Below are 24675 nucleotides of genomic sequence, written 5' to 3'. Positions count from 1 at the left end.
AGTTAACGAGGGTCAACGAATCGCTAGAATTTTACTATTCCGTCGTTTTCCGAATCGCTGAGTACGAAGGGAAATTAGGTTCTTTTAATTTGAACTTGTATAAGGTAAGGAGAGAGACCTTCGATGCCTCCGCGGCTGGTGGATTCAGGGTTAAACGGCGGTGAGGGACGGGTCAGCGGAGAGGTGAAGCAACCATCGCGTCTCGAGTACGTATTCCGAGGCTCTGTTATTGGCCCGTACCGCACGTATACCAATTAACGTGTCCGCGCAGCTGGACCGGTGCGGTATGCGCCATAAAAGCAACATTCAAAGTAGCGGTGGTTGGCGCCAGCCGTCTCTTTTCCTACCCTATTGCCATTCTTTATGGCCTATACACGACGCAGCATCGCCGCTGAATGAGCATACGCTCCCACCACCCTGGCGTCTGCCTTTCTCTTCTCCCTGCCCCCTGGCCTCTGCCTTCTGTGTCTCGAGAACGGGCGTTGACCATTCTCTGAAATTCAAATGTCAAAAATCTGTGTTCCGATATCGTCGTTCGACATCAAATTTCAGTCGCGTGGAATTACGGGCGAATTATTGGAGGAATTATAATTGCGAAGTCATTCGATTACGTTGCAATTCTGTCGCGTTGTAACTCGTAATTCAGATTTCTGTTCAGTTAAATTACAATGTAATTCGCAGTTGATATTAGAGCGATATATTATTTATATAACAGATTTTATAATAATTGTATAATTGTTACCGCGAAGAACAATGGTACAAGAGGGTACAAATTAATCAAGTCTGCGAGGACTATAGGAGAATTAATAATACTGTTATCTTATTTATCAGGTATTGAAATTGTTAAACGAAGACATACGTAATTATTTAATTTACTGTTGCTTTATTTTGGACATATTAATATTATTTAATGAAGAAGTATATTATTTATTATAATATATTTTTATCGAACCTCGGTTCTCCATAGTTGCTGTAGCTACCATTTTACTTTGTGTAAATTATTTGTAACTGTACAAATTGTATCCGTAACACATGAATACTATTCAGATTCTATTACTTGCTATTATGAACAAAATGGAGTAAGAAGGGGTTGATATATTATACAAGCAATATTTTATACCTTTTCTATATAAAACTACTCATTCTAGTTTGGACAAAATGGCCGACGATAGCTATAGCGTACCGCCGCCATATTGGCTATCTTCTACCCCCTCGATCGACGCGTACGTGTCGCGCGGAATGAAAATTGTCCAGCACTTCGCTATACAGGGTGTCCCAAAAGTCACTTGCAATAGAGAAATCGGGGGCTTTTGTTGAGGTTATTCGAAGTAACGTTTTCCTTTACAAAAATATTCTCGGAAGCATCGTTAACAAGTTATTAACGAAATATACAATGAGCGTGCGAAGTCCAGTGCCTCTCATTAGCTCAGCTGCCACGCGTCAGCCAAACTCGCCTCTGATTGGTCGCTGTTTTTCGTTAATAACTTTTTGACGACACCTCGGAGAACATTTTCGCGAAGGAAAAAGTTACTTCAATTAACCTCAGGATTCATTTCTATTATTTTCCGCCTGAAAGAGACTTTCAAGACACCCTGCAGTTGTCTTGGTGTTCTCGCGTTCGATCACTCTCGAGTTCGACGGCCGTTTCCCGTAAAGCCTCGGCGCGTAACAACGCCGCTGAAGGGTCGCGCCTTAACGAGAGGTTTCTCACCGAAGGGAGTATCATCGGTGGGGCGAGCCGTCCCTAGCCGATTTACGGGCTATAAAGCGATTTTTTTCGGCAGCGACGCTTCATTACCATCCGCCCGGTCTCTTCGGGGCATATCTCGTGGAAATCGTCGCGTTTGCATTTGCGTGTGTCCCGCGGTTTTCCTACGCGGTTTCACAAGGGTTCGCGTAACTCCGACATGAAACGTTTAGTATTTTTTGCGAATCGTTAAGGATATCTGATGGAACAGCGTTCCGATGCATGGGTGTAAATTGTGCAATTAAATTATAATTATATAATTCAATTATAATTAGATTGAAGACCTGTACGAATGCGTTATTGGATACAAAATAGAGATTTGTTGGATTTGTTGCAAGAGACAGGTGTAACTTAGATTCATTCATTGAGATTTACTTAGACCATTAATTGTTTAATGATTTTCGTTGGCCTTCCTACTGTTTCGTAATACTCATTTCTGTCATAAGTGCATCAAATCTACGTATAATATATGTATGTATCTACAAATCGAATGATGTATTCGTGTTACGTGATACTTAGAAATATATAATAAATGCGGGAGACACAAAATTCGCAAATAAAAAGCATACACAAAATATGTAAAATATAAAAAAAGAAAAAGACAAAATATACAAGATATATCAAATACACAAAATATACACAATATACGAAATAAATATACAAAATATATAAAATATACAAAATATACAAAAGAAACAAAATATACAAAATACACATAAAACCCATAATATAAGCAATACATACACATGGAACGATATAAAATATACTAATAGAATGTTATAAATTCCAGGTACGGACATAGTCCACGACCTGCCAGCGCCCGAGGAAGAGGAGCGAAGCCTAAAACGTAACTATCGATCCCCTAAACACGACCCCGACAAACACGCTCTCACCCTAATCGCTCAAATGATTTCAGACTTTGGGACCCTGGTGACGGGTAGGACATCGCAAGCGTTGCGTCGCGACGAGCCGAGCCCGACGTCGATGTACAACAGCGCGTACAACTACTTAGCCACCGGCCGTTTCACCTTCCACCGGAAGAACCTGTACTACTCGTTCTACCTGTCAACAACGACACCGCGTCCGCGAAGCATCCAGTTCGTGGACGGTTCCGGTAGCATCCTGGAGGAGCAAACGATCGATCCGATCGGCGGTGTCTACCAAAACGCGACCGGAAAACTCTGCGGCGTCTGGCGACGCGTTCCGCGAGACTACAGGAAGCTGTTGCGGGACGAGCGTCTTCATGTATCTTTCATATGGGAGCCATCGGCCACCTTGACCGGCCAGCTGTCGCGTTACCGAGCCCTGTCGACGGAGCAGTTCTCGTCGCTGCTGGAGCCAACTATGGGAGTCGACCGGTCGCTGATGTCCGGCGCTGGAGCGACGGCCATAGTGTCGGCGTCGTCGGCGTCCGCGCCGTCGATCCACGTGTCGCTGGTGTTCAACGGCGTGTTCCTGCCGAACGACGTGTCGGAGGTGCCGCTGATCGTCCAGCTGGAGCACGTGGAGAAGGACTACGTGGTGCTGCGCGAGGAGATCGTGGTCAAGAAGCCGTCCAACGAGCTGAACTTCGGCGAAGTCCGGAGCGCTCTGTCGGGCGCCGACCTGCGTCTTCTGACGCGTGGCAAGCTGTCCATCAGCATAATGTCCAGGAAGGACCCGCAGGCGCTGCGACTGGCGGGCATGGTGGGACCCAGAGCGACCTGCGACATGTACCAGACGCTGCTGCAGTCGGAGACACCATCGGCCGCGTCCGGGATCGCGTGGGCGTTCCTGGACCGGGCCGGCTCGCTGCGGTACGGCGTCCAGCTGATCGGCTTGGAAGAGGAGAGCCCTCTGGTCACTCTGGTGGACGAGGGAGGGAAACGGCGCACCGAGCTGGAAGATCTGACGCCGTCCTTGGTCGACGGCCTCGCCAACGGGTCCTTGGACCGACCCGGACCGCGGCTGCTGGAGCCGTTGTTCAACGAGGAGCTGTCGGTCGTGGCGGCCTCCCACGTGGGCTCCATGCTGCGCGGCAAACTGCTCCAGAGGCCCGTGGCCGACGCAAGGGACACCACCGCGCCCGTTCTGCTCAGGAGACTGTCCCAGGAGCCCGTCCATCCGGGCCCCGTCGGCTTGATCTGGACCGCCGTCGACCTGGACTGCTCCCTGCACTACGAACTGGAGATCGCCGGCTTCCCGCAGCCGTCGTCCGCCAGCAACCACGAGCCTCGCACCTTCCAACTATATCTGGAGACCATGCCGCTGCTGGCCCAAGGCGCTCCGGTCGCCAGGAGGCTGCTGGAAGAGTTCACCGGCTACGTCCTCGAAGGATCCGTCACGGGACTCTCGCCCGTCGAGCTGTACAGGATCGAATCCGGCATCGGGTTCCTCGAGGTCACCGACAAGCAGTCGGACAGGATCCTCAAGGCGCCGTTCAAGGCCAGGGCGCCACTCGGCTGTCTGCCGCATTACGCCGACAACGATGTAGCGTCCGTTGTCGCCTACAATCTTCCGCCCAGGTCCGATATCGAGACTGGGGCGTGCTTCCACGAGACCAGGTTCTACGAGGAGGGCACCCAATGGACATCCAACAGCGACCCTTGCTTAATGTGCCACTGCCACCGCAGTCTAGCGCAGTGCGACCCGGTCCCGTGTCCTGTGCTCACCTGCCCTCAGGCCAAGCAGCTCAAGGCTCCTGCTGGACACTGTTGTCCTATATGTTTAGGTTAGTGATACTCTTTCTATCGCTCCGGGCTTCTTTGTTCTTCGGGGTGCGACTTTGTGCTGAGTTGAGGTTACTTGAATTCTTTTGGATAAATAGTTCTAGATATTATTATTATTATTTTATTATAGATATTATTATGATCTTATTATACATGTTATTATTACATTTTTATAAATACCGTTTGCTAATATAAATTAATAGATATTGTGGTCAAGTATTTTCTTTTCGAATTATGATTATTCGTTGGTCGTCATAAAATAGTTCCTCTACTTAGTCGAATAATTTTTTATTTTTATAATTGTTCAGTCGATCAGTTGTTTATTCGAATAATTATCTACTCAAATAATTCTTAATTCGTCAAAGCTTATTTAATTGAATCGAATAATTCTTTCTTCGTCATAACTTAGTTAATTAAATCGAGTGATCCTCAATGTTCGAGTAAATTATGTAATAGTAAATGTCATAAAATTATTGAAATAATAACGTAACCTTTGTTTCCCTTAATTATACAAGAATCTATCCACGCGAACGCGTTGAGAACGACGATCGAGAAAACGAAAGTGAGAAGCGAAGCGACGGACGATTATTAGACGCGTTCACCCTTGACTGGGCGATAACGGGTTCCGAGAGGTGCGCCCGTCAGAACTTTAGCACAAGATTGTATCCCGTAGTGTCGCGTAGTCCCCATTCATTAACTGGTTTAAGCTCGAGATTGTTGCATCCCGTGTGGAATCTCTCAGCGATCGGATTAATTTCAACGCGATTCGCGACGCGTTGTCGCGCCGCGAGATCCTTGTAACTCAGGATAACGAGTGTGACAATTAATTATCCTTCCCTTTCGACGATCTCGTTCGATAAAACCCCGCGGACCTAACGCCGAGAGATCTAACCGCGCGTACCAAGCCGAGAGAATTAAGGGGGACGTGCGCGTGTGTCCGTCCGCGGTTGATATTAAATCCGATTACCCGTGACACGCCGCTTGAAAGTAATCGCGCGGAATTAGCTACGCCTATCTGCAGCCGGTTTAAATTAAACGCGACTCCTTATCGAGAATTACGCTGTCCGTGTCCGGCCTGTCGTAAAAACCGTCTGGGAACAGGGAAAACGTCGTATAATCGCGTCACCTCGCGCGCGGCAGGAAACGGTATTCAATTCTGACCGACGTGGAACGGTCATTCTTCGCTATACATTCTTTTCTTCTGTAACATTTTGCCAAAATAGAGATCGACGGATTCGCAAAATATCTCTGTTTAGCGTAAGCAGAGTAGTTGCAATTTAATTACGTTTAATTCGATTACATTGTGTTTCAATTATATGGTAAAACAAACATTTAAATTCATTCGGTAATGCAGATACAATGTAATCGAGATATAATTATTCGAATTAGAATTTAGAATTTTGCAAACGAGAGGCATAGCTTTTTCTTTGTCTCTACTGTGCACTTTCTTTGGCTATCACCTGTTTAATTTATTATTTCTCAATTCGTGATTTCGATTCGATTATATGGTAATTCCTAATTTTAATTGAGGTATATAGTAATTCCTAATTTTACACAAAAATGGCCCCTCCCTAAGTTCGATATACCACGAAAAGTTTACCAATTTTCTCCAAAAAAAAAAAAAAAGAACCACCGTGAGAAGGATCAACTTTCTATCGCAATTTCGCATAGTTTCACGACGGTTTCGTCGTCTTCGCGGAACACAGGTTGGCCGTGTCCCCGCGCGCCGCGTGACTCACCGAGACACCGGCCCGGCCGAGGGAATCGTTCGCAGGTCTCTTTAGACTAATCGGCCAGACAAATCAGTAGCCGTTCCCATGCGACGTGTTCAAATGATAGAGACGTATTACCCGGTCCGGCGCGGCTCGCCGAGAAAAACGTCCCGCCTCGAATCAAATTAAGAGAACCCGCCGCTGATCCGTCATTTTCTTTCGATCGTATCGGGTGGCGCGGCGGCGGCGGCGGCGGCGTTCACGTTCAGCCTGTATCTAATTAAATCCCCTAGTACTTCTCGCTGGTTCCGTTCGTCCGGTTCTATTTGTCGCGTTATTTATTCCCGTCGCGGCGCCTGTCCTTGCTACCGGAGGCAGACCGGTGCAACTCCGCGGAATTAATTTCAGATAAACGCGTGTCTTGCCACCGGTTTCCTGGAAGATTGTTCGCCGATACTATCGGCCGCCGGTACGCACGAATCTGTGTCGCTCTACCCGCCGACAACGCGCGAGATGTATGTACACGCGTGTATGCGCATGTACGTGGATACATGTGCAGAGCGTTTCGCTGAAGTTGTTAGAAAGCAATATCTCCGTTATCGTTAACGTTATTTAAAAATGACGGAGGAACCGATTGCATGGTTCGAAGGGACTCGATTTACGATGAAAATCATTTCTCCTCGGAGCTCGTACTTTGCAGGATTTCAAGGTCATTGGTGTATTTTTTTTAATGGGATTACACGCTTTAATTGTTGTATGGCGATAGCTGAGATTAAAAAGTATCCAATGACCTATTGGTGACATGCTCTTCGCGTGGCTTCGTGCTCGAATAAATTGAACTTGAGGCATTTAAAAATGAATATGAGTGCTGAAGTATGATACAGAAGTTAACAATGAATAATTAATATTTGCATTGCATTTTAGTTGAATTTTAATTAATTTTAGCTAATTCTAGTTAACAATTTTATTAAGAAATTTATTCAAAGCGCGAAGAGCGTTGCGATAGCTGAGCGGCCTAAGGTGAGGTGAACCTAAGTTAGAAATTTATAGTTACAAATGCATGTACATGTCCTTATATATAATGTCACCTTTTCATGAAACAAAAATGAATACCACGCGTCGACGCAGTCGTACCAATTGATTATCGAAACAGCAGCTCGGCGAGGCATGAAATTATTATAAAATTGCTGACTATGTTTAATGTCTATGTCCAGGTCCAGGAATCAACATGAACGCGACAGGGAAGAACGTCAGCTCTATAACTAGAGGTTGTACCCTGGCGAGCCAGTTTCATCTGGCAGGAGCCTCGTGGCATCCCTATCTGCCGCCTGTAGGATTCGACACGTGTGCGGTTTGCACTTGCGACGTAAGTTTACAAAGCAGTCTTTGACCTGCATCTTTTATACATTAATTAAAAAATAATGTTACAGTCTTATTAACATTGATGTCATGCGAGACACAATTCAGACTTCTAACAGAGAATTTTTATTTCGCATAAAATATCCGCAGTCTGACGACGACATAATATTATAACCTTAATATTAACCTTAACGTTATTACAGTTATTTTAACTATAATATTAATGATAATATTATTGCTATTATAAATATATTATCAATTATAATATTAATTACTATATATTATATAATATATTAATATACGCTTATGATGTGAATACTATTATACTCGGTGATTCAGAAAAGCCACATTTGTTATAACGCGGTATCTTGAAGCAATGCGCCTATCTATCGTATTGCAACAATTTCACCTGTGTAATAGTAATCGGAACTACGCGGTAGAGCTGCAGCAACCGTTTCTCCAAACCCGTGGCCGGTTCACATTTATTAAATTTATTCCACCAAAAGGAAGGTTTTGGTTCGAGCGCGGAACTCTCTATCTGGAATCCAATCTCAGCTTTCGCCTGGGCCCCGGCTATAATAATTCTCGAAGCCGATGTGTTTCCGAGCTCCCGGCGACGAGTTTCGAAATCCAGGAATTTGAATAATTTCAGCATAGTTTGAAATCTTCGGCCGAGATAGCGGATTCCGCGGCACGGGCTCGCCGCGACGGCCGATTCCGCGCGCGCGTCACGTTTCACCCGATTCTTTGTTTACCTCGTTACCATAACGTCCGCGGCGACCGGCCGAGGCCTATGCGGTTTCGTAATGATCCCTCGACGCGATCGTCGCGACACACATTTCTTAGGATGACCGGCCAGGCATTATGGAACGGCGAAAATGATTCCATTTGTTTCTGGAAAAATGAAAGCATTCATCAATAATACAATCAAGAAGTTTCCACTAAAATTCAATTTTCGATTGACGATTAATTTTTTAATTATTAATTCATTCTTCAGTGAACTGTTCCATTTTGTACTTATATTTAATTTTTAGGTAATAATTGATTTTTTAATTGAGATAAAATCTTCTATAAAGAATTCATGTTTCAGTTAAAATTCGTTCTTTTATTAATAATTCATCTTTCAATTAACAATTTATACTTCAATGAACGATTCATGCTTTAGGTAGAATTCATTCTACAATTTAGTATGTGTTTTTCAATGAACAATTCATTTCCTAATTAACAATTCTCTCTTTAATGAACGATTTGCATTTAAGTTAAAATTCATTCTGTAATTAGCAATTCGTTTTCACTGAGCAATTCATTTCTCGATTATTAATAATTCATTCTCCAATGAACAATTCATATATTTCAATTAGCAAATCATTCTTCAATGAACAATTCATATATCTCAATTAACAAATCATTCTTTCAATGAACAATTCACGTTCGACTTACGATCAATTTTTCAACGAGCAGTTCGTTCCCGAACGCACGATTAATGTTTGAGCGAATAAAATGATATCCCGTTTAAATGATATCTGAATGGTTATCGAGCAGCGTGTGTGCGCGCGGCCGCGTCGCGTCTAACTGAAAAATTTTCTGGCGAGCGTGCCCGTTGCGCCAGAAGAATGCGGTTGCACTCTGCCGAGTCATGAAGGAGCACAGCGCGCGACCGATCGGTGATCAGTGACAGGCCTTTCTAAACAGATATTAGTAAATTGTTTGGAGTCATGGTTGAAACGCCGTTGCAACCGGTCATGTTCGTTACTCGAGATAACGCGATCGGTTTTGATCCATTGCTTGTCACTGAAATTACGCTTGACCAGCGCCGAGCGCATGAACGCGCGCGCCCCGGAAAAAAAAGTCGCGCGAACGCGCCGACGAATAATCGCCGTTGGACACGGTGCGATCGCTCCGCTGAGTTTCACCGCATTGTGTCGATTTTTCCACGGATCTTTCGACCCACGTTATCCGTCCTGTCGAACGGAATCTTGTTCTCTAATCGCTTTCGACCATTTCCGGTATCCAATTTAACAATACATTAATTAACAACTATACTGATTCATATTTAATCTGTCTATTCTTTGAAACTTGTCTTAAGGGAGGATCAAAGAATATTCGCAGAATTTTGTACATCTATTATTACCCCAAAAACGTTCTTTTAAAAATTATTTCTATCTTATTTTTGCAGATAGCTGAATGAACTCATTTAACAGTATTCCAAAGAGAAAATATTTATAACGATATTAAGTAATATTTAAAATATTTCTATGCGGATACAAATGACACTCTCTTAAGTCAACCTAATCTACAAATGTAGTTACGAAAACATTGAGCGTACAAAACAGGTCATAATTACCGGACTGCGGATTTTTCTGTGAAATACGAATCAAATCGCTTTAATCAATTAGAAATAAGATACCGAAATCTTTAACTTCTTCTAATCCTTCTTCTCCCTTCAATTGCAACCATTCAATTTTCCGATACATTCATCAAACCTCCATTCTATTCGTAAGCGTTATGACAATCATAAGCGTCATTAGGACCGACTAAAGCCGTTGTTTATCTTGCAGCCGATCACGCTCGAGGTGAAATGTCCGCGGGTCCAGTGTCCGCCGTTGGACTGCGACGAGAAGCACGCGTTCAGACCAAGCAAGAAGGCCTGCTGCAGACAATGCCCGACGACGACGCCCAGCTCCGTGAACACAGGTGACACGACGCGACTCCTGCGGGACCAGGCCGCACCTTCGACGAGACGCAGCTCCGAGGAGGTCCTCGCTTCCGGGGGCTGCAGGAACCCTCTCGGCGGTGGCCCTTACGAGAACGGGGTAGAGTGGCATCCCCGAGTCCACTCGCACGGAGAGATGAAGTGCGTGAAGTGCAGGTGCAAGGTGAGAGATACAGCTTGTACCCTTATTCAGTTATATCAGATGCCCGTGCAGTGGTGCCAGGATGCCGGCTGGACTGTGACGTCACTGATGCTCGGATCGCTTCGGGCTAGTTCGGCTTTCCTGGTCGACGCTCGCGCCTCTGGCGGCGGAGGCTTCGACCAAGCGAAACCAGTGCCACGATGCATAATGCAATGAGAACAGAAGCTCAAGGGATAAAAAATTAAGTTCAAATATTCTTATATTGTAAAATATATATTATAAGAATATTATAGGTGTATAAGAGGCATATAATAGGTCTCTTTCTGCTGCGCGATGCGGCTGAATCAAAATACTGTCATTTCATTAAAAAGACTGCCATTACAAATACATACTATTATATTTTTTACAGAAAATAAGATTCTCCGAAGCACGGAAACTTTTGAGATGTTTATAATATAACACGTTAGGAACTATTTAAATATTAGGATGTTTTGTGCCGTTTCTCAGATATTTTAAATTGAAGTTAAAAATAATTGAGCTTCGCCTAAAAAGTTATGGCTATTCTCTTAATTATTGTGTAGTATATAATAATTTAACTACAATAATTGTGTAGCATTTAATAATCTGATAACATCATACAAAAATATTTGGACCTTATATTTTTATCCCGCGTAATCGTGCGGTGCTAGGTGACGCTAATGTCGACGTTCTCCCACTACTGTTTAGCTCGTCACGTGATCCGAGCAGTCATGACGTCATAGTTCTGCCGTCAACCTGGCTACACTGATAGCTAGACATTTCTCGAGTAGACTGCAGGTGTTATACATTTTTAATAAACTAAATAGTTCGGAAATAAAACGAAAAACGTGAGATGAATTTGAGAACATTGTTACATTATTTACAACTTATTAACACGTTCACTAGTGGCGTTACAAACGCCTAACAATCAATATTTTATATTTCGTCAAATAAATATTCTGAATACAATTTATTTAAAATTGTAACACATAGCATCGTGTTTAGAAAATTTGTAGTTTCTCTTTAATGACATATTTGTCATATTTTATAATGCAGTACGATCTACTTGTTAATTAACTTGTATTAATTATTCTGAAATTCGTTTCTAGTTCATAGGATAAATACAATAAATATAACTATATTCTCTAATGATTATAGAGCGCGAAAAAATATTTTCAGCCAACTCGCGTTTCTTATTATACGTAACAATTTTTATCCCGCATAAAAATCCGCCGTCTGCACGCGCATAAATCACAGTACCGGGTGAGAACCACTGCCGCAGAACGGCAACTTTTCTCTCTCACCTTTTCCCCTCCTTTTTTTCCACGGCTTTTTTCTTTTTGCAACTCGGACTCGATTACACCAGAAGTTTGGAATTCCCGATGGCCAGCGCCGGAAAAGTAGCAATTTTCTCGTTCGAGCGAACAAATTCATGCGATCGCGGATAATCGTATGCAGAGAGATTGTGGTAATCGAAGCTGCAACGATGTTGGGAAACCGAGCGATCGCTGATTCAGAGTTCAGCATAGTTCCGGCAACGGGAGCCTCCGAGTTTAATCGTTCATTCGTTTATCTTATTTGTTTATCTTCTGCATAAATTCTGTTGGAATGCATCCTGCTATGGTCTATTGTAACGCAATCATTTTCTCGATATTTTTAGTAGTGCATAAAGCTGGTAATTATTCGAGACATTGCCATTTAACAAAACGTATTTTAATATAATTTAATAGAATTAAATAATACTATTTAGTAGAATTGTATAATACTATTTAATACAACTAAATAATACAATTTAATAGAATTAAATAATACTATTTAGTACAATTAAATAATGCAATTTAGTACAATTAAATAATAGAATTTGATGCAATTAAATTATACTATTTAATTTAATACAAATGATATAGTCAAATTTTAATGTTAAATGAAACTAAATTCTGAGACAAGATATTACGCGCATCATTTTCTCATCCAGCGTCACAATTTAGCAGAGCGAGACCAGCAAACAAAATTTAAAAGTTTAAACTGTATCTCTTAATCAATAGAAACTATCCGGGTGTCGAGTGAGCAAGTAGTCGGTCAACTAAACCGAATATATAAACATGCGAATAAATCGTCGAGTCGATCTATAGACTCCTTAATTAGTTGGAACAACTAATACCCGCGCCGTTAATGAAATACAAACGTGAAATTCGCGGGGGAGGGGGAACAGGTTGCGATCGCCAGATAAAAGTGCTTTATGATAACTGGTACAACTTTGTAAACAGGTGATTTAAAGCGTCGGGGTAATAAATAACGCGGTCGCGAGCTGCGTTAACGTATATTGCGCGCGCGCGCGCGCGCGCGGCGGGCAAACGTATACGGTTTCCAGTGTTACAAGCACACCAAGTGTAGCCAATAAAGCCGCAACTTGTAATTTTACACGTAATAGAAGCGGAAACAGAACAAGTTGCAGGAGAGACGTACGACTTGGCACCTACCAGTACGTGTCATCGTCTGATCAACTGTTTCCGGCTTCGCGATTCTCGTTCGCCGTCAAATCATTCCCGCCGCGACTGGAATCTAATTGGGTTACTTGATATACACGGCGGACTGCTCCGATAACTTTACGATCGCGAGAGATAAAGTCGCGCGATAACTTCGTTAAATGTTATTTAACCTATTTGCCAGATAATTCAACGAATTTGTCCTGAAAACTCTTCGGTTAATTTAGTGGCGAATAAATTGCGGGCTGTCGGGGATAGCGCCGTAACGACCGACGACGCAACGGTGGCGTCAATGCCTTCCTTGAATGATTAGAATTGTTGTTTATTACTTGTTGTGGTAATTGATGTTGTTGTTGCTATGCGAGTTGTCAAAGATCGCTGTAGTATGTTAAGTAGTATTATATTAATTAGGATATCTGTTTTACAAATTGTAAAAGAGCGCTATACTATGTTAATGCTATTAATTAGGTTACCAAAAAATGATATATTATATTATTACTAATATATAAATTACTAAAACACTTAAACTATATTGTTACTATTATATAAGTGATTAAAAACTGTTAACATATATTAATACTATTATAAAAAATACTAAAAGCTACTAATCTACATCAATATTATAATATAAATTACTAAAAATTACTACATTATTACTATCACATAAGTCACTAAAAACTACAATATAATGACTATCACATAAATTACCAAAAACTACTACCGCACGGCATAATTTTCGCTATCAGCACTAAGTACAAAAAGAAAATCTTAACATTCAATTAACAACAATATTCGCGATGGAAAAATGTAATAGATTATTAATCGAGTCGAATAATTGAATTAATTTGAATTCAACTCCGATTAATCGGCGCACGAAAACTTTGGTCCGCGCTCGAACGACAGCATCGGCAAAAAAGGAAATCGCATATGGCGGTGACCGTGGGCCACCGGCGGTCCAAGGAATAAAGAAAAAAAGGAAAAGCGTAGTTTAACAGGCGACTTAAAGGGACTAGAAGAAAGGCCGAGCGTTAATAATGGATTACCTCTGGCATTGCATAGACATAAAGTGGCCTTCATTGGACACGTACCGTCGGGGGAACTAGTAGCGCGAGATCGTCACGGTACTTTACCCGGCGTGTGCGACAATTTCCGGTTTACACGATCGCTCTTAACCCCTCATCAGCCGCATTCCACTCGTGCCCGTAGCAACGCGACGACACGAACCCGGAGGACGCGTCTTTTACTACCTACTCCGAGGTATACGGCTCGAACTGGCGAACCAAAATTTACGGTCGTTGAAAAAGAAAGAAAAAAGGTACGGGCGTACCTTGCGTCGAATATTCCTGCTGGCTACGGGCATCGATAATCCTTCTTTTCAATTGAACATTCACGATTCTCTTTTCATAATTTATATTTTTATCAATTTATTTGAGTAAACGTGACCTAAAAGACTCATAGAATTGATATCTATCATTTTGTTTAACGAAAATTTTAGTTATTACTTATATTACAATTTTCTGTGAAACTTACTTCAGTGAGAGTCTCAAGACTACGTTATCTTCAAAGTAACCCTTCGTTTTTGTAAAGAAGGCATTTTAGAGGCGCATACTATGTTTATCTCACTTCTGTGCTAAAACTAAAGTGATTAGTCGTTAATAAATTTAGCTAATAATTAAATCTCGTCATTTGTTTCATTAGATGTTGTTGACAATTTTTAATGGTATAAAAGTGTTTTCTAATTTCACTTTAAACGTTACTTAGTCCTTTTTATTTTACTTCGAACACGAGCTTGTATAATTACCCTTCTGGGGGTAGTTTTACACAGGAACAAGTTTTATAATCTCATTTCCAATATTAGCTAAATAATTTTATTTCAACTACAATAATATTACTTCAACTAAAATAATTTTATTATAACTACATAATTTTATTTTAGCTAAAGTAATTTTATTTCAATAATTATTCACTTCCACAAGGTTCGCGCGTAACAAACTCGACGCTTTAGATCTTTCAATTTATTCGAAGCTCTGTTCGAGACGGCCGGTTGCCATAATTTCCAGTGACACACGATACGAGATCAAGGGACGACAAGGGACGAGTGATAACGAGCCACCGTGAAACGTATTTCTGTCCTTTTAAACAATGTTGAAGCAAAACCGGTTCCCGCAAAAGTCGCTCTCGGTAGAGTGTCGTTGCTTGGGACTCGACGATGGATACGGTTTTCTTGTGAATGGACGTACACAAGGAAATTTCAGGGGCAGCGCCGCCGTCCTTCTTTTTTCCCTTCTTTTTCGAACCTGGTTCCCGTGTCCTTTTACCCAGCACCGAGAGCACGACGACACTTGTCGCCAGTGTGTCGAGACGTGTTCTACATGCCTTGGAGCAGAGGTCGTTCAAGGTCACCCCGCGGGCACGTCAAGTCAACGAAGCCGTTGCCTTCGGAAACGCTGGAACCGTGTGTTCGTTCAAAATTAACTTCTTTGTTATATGTAATATAATATGTTGTAGAATGTATCGGACAATATATAATTCAATATAATATATTGTAGAATGTATTGGACAATATATAATTCAATATAATATATTGTAGAATGTATTAGATACTGTATAATACAATATAATATATTGTAGAATATATTAGACACTACATAATTCAATACAATATGTTGTAGAATGTATAAGACAATATACAGAGTGGGGCAAATAAAGTGTTACAAAGCAATATTTCCATTATCGTTAATGATACGCAAACATGCTTGAGGAACAAATTGTTTGGTTCGAAGTTTCTATATTTCTACATTACATTATAATGTTCGTTCGTGTTTTCTCGAGTTGTTCACCTAACGCAGCAACATAAACATACTAGTTAGTTACGCATTACCTTATAATGTGAATACGTCGGATCGCGAAAATGAACGAATTCCAAGATGCTTTTGATATGTTCATGGTGCTGGAAATTGAAATTGAAATTGAAATTGAAGCTGAAGTGGAAGTTGAAATTGAATTTGAAATTGAAGCTGAAGTTGAAGTTGAAGTTGAAATTGAAGTTGATGCTGGAATTCAAAAACTCTGTACTCTGTACTCGGTACTCGGTACTCTGGACTCTGAATTCGACTTCAAATACAATTCCACATTCCTAGATTCCTACACTTCTACATTTCCACGTTCCCACATTCCTACATGCCTACATTCCAAAGTTTCTACATTTCTACAATTCTACAATTCTACAATTCCACAATGAACGAATTTCAAGTATCTTTTGATATGTTCATGGTGCTGTAAATTGAAGTTGAAGTTCGAAATTCGAAGTTGGAAGTTGGAAGTTTGAGGTTTCAGGTTTGAAGTTGAAATTCAGATTATAGTTGAAATTGAAGTTGAAATTGAAATTGAAGTTAAAGTGAAGAATTCTTACATTCCTACATTCCTACATTTCTACAATTCTACAATTCTATAATTCTGCAATTCTGCAATTCTACAATTCTACATATCTATTTTTCTACGTTTCTATATTTCTACATTGCATTATAATGTTCGCTCGTGTTTTGTTGAATTGTTCTCCTCACGCAACAACATAAACATATTAGTTAGTTACTCATTAACTTCTAATGTGAACATGACGGATCGCAAAAATGAACGAATTTCAAGAATCTTTTGATATATTCATGGTGCTAGAAATTGAAGTTGAAGTTCGAAGTTGGAATTTGGAAGTTGGAAGTTTGAGGTTTCAGGTTTAAACTTTGAAGTTGAAATTCAGATTGTAGTTGAAATTGAATTTGAAATTGAACTTGAAATTGAAATGTGTTGTTGCGTGAGGTGAACAACTCAACAAAACACGAACCAACATCATTTCGAGCATGTTCTGTAGGTAGAATGAAACCAAGGTTAGTGGATCTTGTGAAAGTGATTATTGTGATATTTTTCGGTTTTTCAACTATTTTCATACTTTGTACGACTAGAATGACCTTGACTTATAGTCCACTGAATTCGTCTTAAAATCGGAAATGATGTCATCGAAAAACAAATACGTAGTTCCATTTGAAAAAACATCAATGATCTTCAAATCTCAAAAAATATGACCTTTAAATAAAACCATGTCCACTACAACATGTGCCCCTTCGAACCAAACAATTTGTTCCTGAAGCATGTTCGCGTATCATTAACGATGATGGAGATATTGCTTTGTAACACTTTATTTGCCCCACAGTAGATTACGATATAATATATCGTAGAATGTATTATACGATATATGATACAATAGGGTATAGCATAAAACATATTATATAATACATAAGACAATATAAAGTCAAGTCAAGGTTTTGTCAAGACAATATATATATTATCTATTGTATAATATACACTACACAACACGTCACACATTAATTCATACAAATTCCAACACAATATATCATAAAATAATTATACAATACAGACTACAATTTACCACATATTATTGTATTATTATATTACATAATTCTACTATCATTCTATTTTATACAAATTAATGTACAACACATAGTACACAATACAATATATTGTACAACATTACTAGCAGCGAAATTCTTGAAATGCATACAAAATGCACTTCGACAAATACCATAATTCTTACTTACATCCGTAGCTCAAATTCGCTTAATTCCATAACTCAACTATCGCGTTACATGACATAACCTAACACCATTCTAGTTTTCGCAGTCGATCATAATCGCGCGCACCCGAAACGACACTTTTTCTCAAAGCGCGACATCGGTGGCGCTCGACGGAATCGATTGGCCGCGTTCCATTTTCTTCGTAATGTGTGGACCCTTTTAATGGTCCGGGGTCCAGGCGAACGAGTCCGGTTAAAGGTTTTCTCCTTAAAGGTCTCCTTGCGTCGTACCGGCGCGGCGGCGTCGCAAACCGAGGTTGTAACACCCGGCCGATTCTAACGAGTTCAACGAGCAATGTCGAGCCGCGGCCGTTCTTCTGTTTTTTTTCTTTTTCTTTCGTCGAGGCCTTCGCATAATAATGGGAAACCGCGAAACGAAAACGCCCGGGGACTTTCTTGCCCTCCAAGACCCACCGCGCGTCGCCTTCGCCGAGCGAAAGAAACGCGACTCGGATCGCGACCGCAACGACTTAGTTAGCGCTGTTAGGGACCTTTTTCACCGTTGCCGGCCGTTACCTTCGTTATCTGCTATCGGCTCTTCTCTATTAGCGAGACCAAGATGGCGGCGGACGCATGTTTCGAGCTTGAGCCGTATTTTTTAGCAAACGTTTATTTTGTTGCTCTTTTATTTTATTTATTTTGAGCCCCTGTCTATCGACTATGAGGTATATTTATAAAGTAAATATTCAAGGGGTTAAAATGTTATATGATAATATGAAAATTAACTAGGTCTCGTAGATTTCTTTCTTTCTTTTTGCAATAATCTTGTAATTAATGAAGGGAAATTTTGCTGAATTATAATTCTGGTAAAACGTGGTAAATAATATTAGATATTATTATAGTATTAAATAATATTAAATAAATATTCTCTATCAAGCTAGCACCATTAGTTTTGCACTGTCTTCGCCGAAGCCTCATTGCTGAAACAATTAATCGAGTGCAAAACAATTTGTCATAGCACAATTGTGGACTTCCTGGAGATTATGCGATGTATTATGACTGAACTAATGATGTCTATGAACAGAAAAAATATTCGGTAGCAAAACAAAAATTCTGAATACAGTTTATTAAAAATCGTAAAATATTCTGCATCGATTAAAATGCGTCCAATTTAATCAAAAATTGCTTTCATTACTAAATCCATTAAGCTAAATATAATATATCAGTGTTCTTAAATCCGTTTAAACAATCTGCCATTCGCAATATCACTCGTTCATTTTGATCATCATCGTATAAAATCCACGATGCCACAGACCGGAGATATTTGAGAAAAATAAAAATATTCTGCATCGAATACGAGTCGCTGAAGCTGATAATCCCATGTCTCCAATAATCTCCATAAATTCCGCAATTGAACGACAATCATTTTCCGCGGTCATTCCAATGTTTTAACAACTTTGCTGTGTGAATTGTTGCAGAACGGCGAGGTGAAGTGCGACAGGAAACGTTGTCCGAGGGCGCTCTGCAATTCGATCGCGCACCAGATGAAACGCGGGGAGTACGTTGCGGACGCCGACGACTGTTGCACGGTGCAATGCCGTCGCGCTAGGCGTCATCATCGCAACAATCATCATCCGGCCCGGCACTCCGTGACGCCGCGAGAACTCAGCTGAGTCCGCGGCCGGGCCAGCCGGGCAGCCACCTCCGAACAATCCCGGCGCACGGGAACGCTCCTGGGACGTGTTTCGTAGTCGTAGGATCAGCGACCAGCTCGCCGTAGTCGTCGTCGCCGTCGCCGTCGTCGTCGTCGTCATCGTAGTCATCGAGGGTGGTGGATCGGACTCCAGAGAACCGACTGACGGTTAGGCGAACGTCTCCGGACGGTGGCCGATGATGTCCGTAGGGCGGAGGGACCCGGAGACGTCGAATCTCGGGCAGAACGGACGCATCGAATTCGGATAATCGGATAGCTGAGGGAACGGTGCTAATGGCCGGAGCCTCCAGTTCGTTCAGTTAAAAGCATTCCAAAACGTTCTTGAAATTGATTAGCCAGGTAAACTCATAAATTTCGATCGGATCGAACCGAGCTGGTAGCAACGGCTTCGAGCTTACGGTTGTTCGACGGGCGGCGCCGGGAGACGATCAAACGGACGATCAAAGAGACGATCAAACGGACGATCGAAGGGATAATCGAAGAGACGGTGTGGTCCGATTGTTCTCACGATCGCTTATTCCCTAAGCTCCGCGAGCAACGGCGTCGAGTTCTCCGTCTACTGAAGACGTCCGTCGCCGAGGCGCGACAGAGGGCGTCGTTCAATCTGTGTACCACGTATAAACTCAATGACGGATGGGGTCAGGATTGAACCAGGCCGTCTGTGTCAAAGAGGTACACATAAACCTCGATTGGCGTTATGCGCTCGTTCAATTTGAGCAATGAACTCGACGCCGAGGATCGCTGGAAACCTGTGCGCCGCTTTCGCCGTCGGACTCGCCCTCGTCTGCTGAGTCAAAAACAAAGTCCACTTAACGTCGCCGGTTAGATCATCCTGGATCGGCGCGCGCTCGTTGAAAACTCCCGCGACGCCGAATCAATATTTCAAACGAACGACCGACAGCTCGTGGGAACGCGGACATCATCGGGCCGAGGACTTCGCGACGCCGTGGCACGCTGTCCCGCGCGTCGCACTCGTCGACGAAAGCCTTTGACGAAACCAGTTCGATCGGTCCACGATTACTACCGTGGCTTCGACGAGCTTCCCCCGACGATTACCGATGACCTGTAAAGTCACCGCGCCGCGGAATGTCGCGCCGAGGGAAGTGGCGGTACGGCGAGCAGAACTTGAGATCGTTCGGATAGCGGATGATGGTAATCGACGAGACAAAACTGTTCGCCGCGGGATGCAGGAAGAGTGCGCAGGATGTCGTAATGGCAATAATAATAATAATAATATTGATAACGATAATGATAATAATAATAATGATAATGGTAATAATAATAATATTATTGATAATAATAATAATGATAATAATGGTAACAATAATAACGCGAACTGGAGGAAGGGGACGCGCGGATTCGTCGGACGCCGTTCTTATTACCGTCAGTCGTTCTGGAGTCTGCAGCACCCACAACCAGCAGACATTCATTAATCAATTGGCTCTCATCAACGGATAAACGGACCGGAAGCCAACCACCGCTCTCTATTCTCGAGCGACCTGACACGGTACGATAACTGTTCGGGAAGCGAGAAAAATTTCACGGGGGAAACGAGGGGTAGGGGGGAATGAAGGAGAGGAACGAATGATAATCCCGATGGGAGAGATAGAGAGTAAGAGAGAGGGAGAGGGAGAAAGAGAAATGGAGAGAGGGAGAAAGAGAGGGTGTGAGAGAAAGGGAGATAGAGAGATGGAGAGGAACAGGAGCATAAATCGTACGCGGTAAATGCGAAGCCCTACCGTACCCACCAACCTCACCAAGTTACCCAGCAACCAAAGAAGACTGAAGAACCTCCGATGGTGGCATCAGTTATCATTGCGCTAACGTATAATTATTAACTCCGTAAAACTTCTTATTATTACGAGTAACTCTGTACTGTTTAACGTCATTAACATTATCGATCGTTCGCGGCTGCGTCATCTTTATCATCGATCATTCGCCCATCGCCATCGACGTCATCGTTTTCTCATTGTTATTGTCGTTGTCTTATACACATATTATTATTAATGTTATTATAACTATTATTATTATCAATATTATTACTATTAATATTATTATTAATATTATATTAATATTATTATTACTATTATTGTTATTATTATTATTAATATTATATTAATATTATTACTATTATTACTATTAATATTACTATTATTAATATTATTATTAACGTTTCTATTGCTATTCTAAATAGTATAAATTTCACCGGCTACTATAGATACAGTTTAAATGGAGCCGTCGCGATCGTTGAATCGTCGATCTTCGCCGACGATTCTGTTCTTCCCGTCGCGAAACCCGTTGCATCTAGATAAAAGTAACCTTCTTTTTGTAATTTATAGGCGTATTTATTGGTAGGTCGTGTAAGTTATTCGACAGCGGCCCGTGTATCGTGGACGTCCGCTATCATAGCGAGCGACCTCGGCTGTCGATGTTAGGGAAAAAGAAATTTTGCATTGATAGAACGTTGGCAGTCTCTATCGTCCTGTGCGTGTGTGTAAAAGATCCGTGTGCATCTGCTGCGTGCGTGTTTGCGTGTGATGAGTGGGACAGTTTTCTTTTCTTCTTTTTCTTTTTAGTAGTAGACTTGTAAGAGTCGTCGAGAACGAGATAAGTATAAAGTACCTTTTTTTTTAAGGCAACAAGAAGGAGGGGGGAGTGATTGTAAAAATTTGTTGATCTTTCCGGGCATCGTTTCTCGCAGTTTCGAACAGTTTCGCCAGGCTCGACAGCTTATGCTAGGTGAAACAAAACGCTAGAACGCGGACGAAGAAGGTCTTCGGTACAGTTACTCCTCCGTAACGTCGCGCTTCAACCGTACAGCGGAGTAGAAGCTATAGAAAACGGACGCTATGGAGGGGAAGCTGTATTTTGAATTTAGTTATTCGAATCGATGGATTTGATGCTGTATAGGTCCGTATTGTGTTTGCGTGTGTGCGTACTGGTGGGTTACACCAGTTTCCTTAAAACGATGCGTGTAGTCTTGAGGCGAACGGTATTGGTCGCTCAAAGTCGCTCGTTTGTTACCGTGTTATTTATTACATAATAACACATAAAACAGGATTAAAGACGAGGATCGTTCTGTCGCACGAGTCAGATCCTTGAGCTACCAATGCGACCGACCTCAATCGTTCCCGGCTTGCACCGAGATAAGTGTATCACGGCTGTCTGTGCATTTCTTTATTATCTAGTCTAAGGCTCTGAGGCGTCTTTTCGGGCAAGTTTGGCGGAATGACCGGTGATCCGATCGGTATTGAAAGACGATACGGAAACGGGGGTAGCGGTTTACGCGTAGCATGACAGCTGGCAAGCCTGGCGAGATTTTCGATACATTTCGACACAGTACTTCCAATGGAGCAAACGATACTTCGACGACTAACAGATACATATACCGAATGTTCGCAAAATTTTTATACAAAACCCTTTTATAATGCAAAGTCTTTCCGAACTTAATTATATATATACATGTTAAAATAATTATATAATAATTAACTGAAACTTTCTCGGAAACTCTTTGCACGTATATTTCATGTACAAATATTTGGCATTGTTATAGTTCGCGAATACGCGCTGTAAGAAAAGTTATTTATTGTATCCTTCTATCGGTACATCGCGAGACGATTGACTGCTGTGAAAACCGTTTTTATTGTAAAAAAAAACCATCGCGAGGATGCCGAAGGGCACAGTTTGTATTTACTTCGAGTCGCGAACATATCTGAAATGGGACACGTTGATCTGCTGATTTAACCGTTAGTGCCTTAAAAGAAAAAAAACAACAAACGTGTGTGCATACACTTTTAGTCAACGCTGTTAGTGCTAGTTTAACCGCGTAGAGATCTTAATGGCGGCCTGTTGCCGGCATTTTGTACAGAAGCGCATATAATACGTAACCAGAATCACGAGTTTGCGTTAAATGGAGTATCAATACTTCCGATTAATATTATTATAATAGTATTTATATATATGTATACATACGTATAACGGGCATACGTGCTACTCGTTGCTCCGACTTATCGTTAACGTCAATCTTACATTATTTTATAATATCAATTACATGGAAATATTATATTCACGGCCATTTAACAGTTAGCCAGTGGGACATGGAGATAACAATAACGGGATTCTTTCAATAGTTCTCGAACGAGACAACGAACGAAAGAATACATTTTTCTATGGAATCAGCTGCGTCGAACGAAATAGCAGATAGTATAGTGAGATCTAGGTGCAGTGTATAGTACAATTAGCCCCCGCGGACAGAAGAAGTATTTCAATCTTTTAGCTACGGCGTACGACATTTTATCATTTTTATATATTTTTATATAAAACATTTGAAAAAAAACACGTTGCCATGTTATAGAAACGATGGATGGTAATAATGGCTTCCGATGGGAGGGGGACAGGTGGAGGCCACTATATCGCGGTGTACAGTAGTAGCTGAAAGGTCGATCGGGTGGAGACGTCGATTATTTTTGTATAAAATTTTTATAAGCCACCCCTGCTGGTTAAATGTTAAAAAGAAAGTAATTCTCGTAAATACACGTATGTTATATCATTCTCAGTGGGGAACCGTTAATCTCGCCGTCGGAGAGATAACTATATCGTCCTGAAATGCATTACGCTCGCGTTCTTGTTTCTTTTCTTATTTTTACTAACTCGCTTGACCGTCGTTGTCGCTGGTCCGCATACACGAGCGTCGCGAAACGGCGCGCGACCATTCAGATAACGATCGCCGCGACACGTTCGTCGGATAGGGGGGCCGGAAGTTGTTCAGATTACGGCGAAGTGACAGTGATCGCTTCCGCGACAACGGTTACCATACTGATCGATCGTGCCTTGTTAATCGTACTTTAATCGGGAGCGGAAAGAAACGCGTTCGAGTCGTGGGCGAGCACAGCTTCGAAATAAACGAACGAGTGACCGACGATCGCAAAGCATCGCCATTTTCATCTTTCATTTGAAGCTCGTTGCTAGGACGACCCCGTTGTGCCCGTCCACGATCCGAACCGTATACGTATGCGTGTATCGTCGTGAGAAAACGACCGTTCGACATCGATTGTAAATGTGTATAAATGAATCAGTAATAGCGAAAAGAAACGATAGTGCCTTAAGAAATTCGAATTAACGATCGAAGCGATGTCCCCGCGATGATGGGGGACATCGACGAGACAGTATTCAACTTGCCACGATATATTTATCCTGCATTTGTACAGGGTGTTTCAAGGCGGGCGTTTTCTAATCATACCGAACGAGATGTTTGTTACACGTAGATTTGTAATGTAAACGGAGCTTCGTACCCGCGAGGACCTCATCGTCGTGGGGTCTTTGCTTTTATTTTAACGATTTATTTTGCTATACGATTCGGGATACCCTGTACTTGCGAGTGTGAAGCATTGTTAAAGGAGACCAAAAATTGTGTTTTCCTCGCGTAGTGGCAGCCTACATTATAATATTACATGATATTTTACACGCCACGCGAGACACGTCGTGAATTTTC

General features: G+C 41.8%; 1 protein-coding gene across 2 annotated transcripts in view; it reads left to right on the top strand.

The window, feature by feature from the left end:
* The window catches only part of Sog (chordin short gastrulation), a 130515-nt gene extending 106781 nt beyond the window's left edge, over positions 1–23734 (top strand). The window contains exons 4-8 of one of the 2 annotated variants that reach the window (XM_078184947.1): positions 2538–2594; positions 2664–4457; positions 7382–7533; positions 10085–10402; positions 18949–23734. In XM_078184947.1, the coding sequence (XP_078041073.1) occupies positions 2538–2594; positions 2664–4457; positions 7382–7533; positions 10085–10402; positions 18949–19143 (2516 nt within the window). In that variant the 3' untranslated portion in view covers positions 19144–23734. Of the gene's footprint in view, positions 1–2537; positions 2595–2663; positions 4458–7381; positions 7534–10084; positions 10403–10453; positions 10937–18948 lie in introns of those variants that run through there. The other variant, XM_078184948.1, reaches the window with a different exon arrangement.
* The last annotated feature ends 941 nt before the right edge of the window (positions 23735–24675 follow it).

Source organism: Augochlora pura, chromosome 7, assembly GCF_028453695.1.
Source record: "Augochlora pura isolate Apur16 chromosome 7, APUR_v2.2.1, whole genome shotgun sequence".
Lineage (NCBI taxonomy): Eukaryota > Metazoa > Arthropoda > Insecta > Hymenoptera > Halictidae > Augochlora > Augochlora pura.
This window is presented reverse-complemented; position numbering and strand designations above follow the sequence as displayed.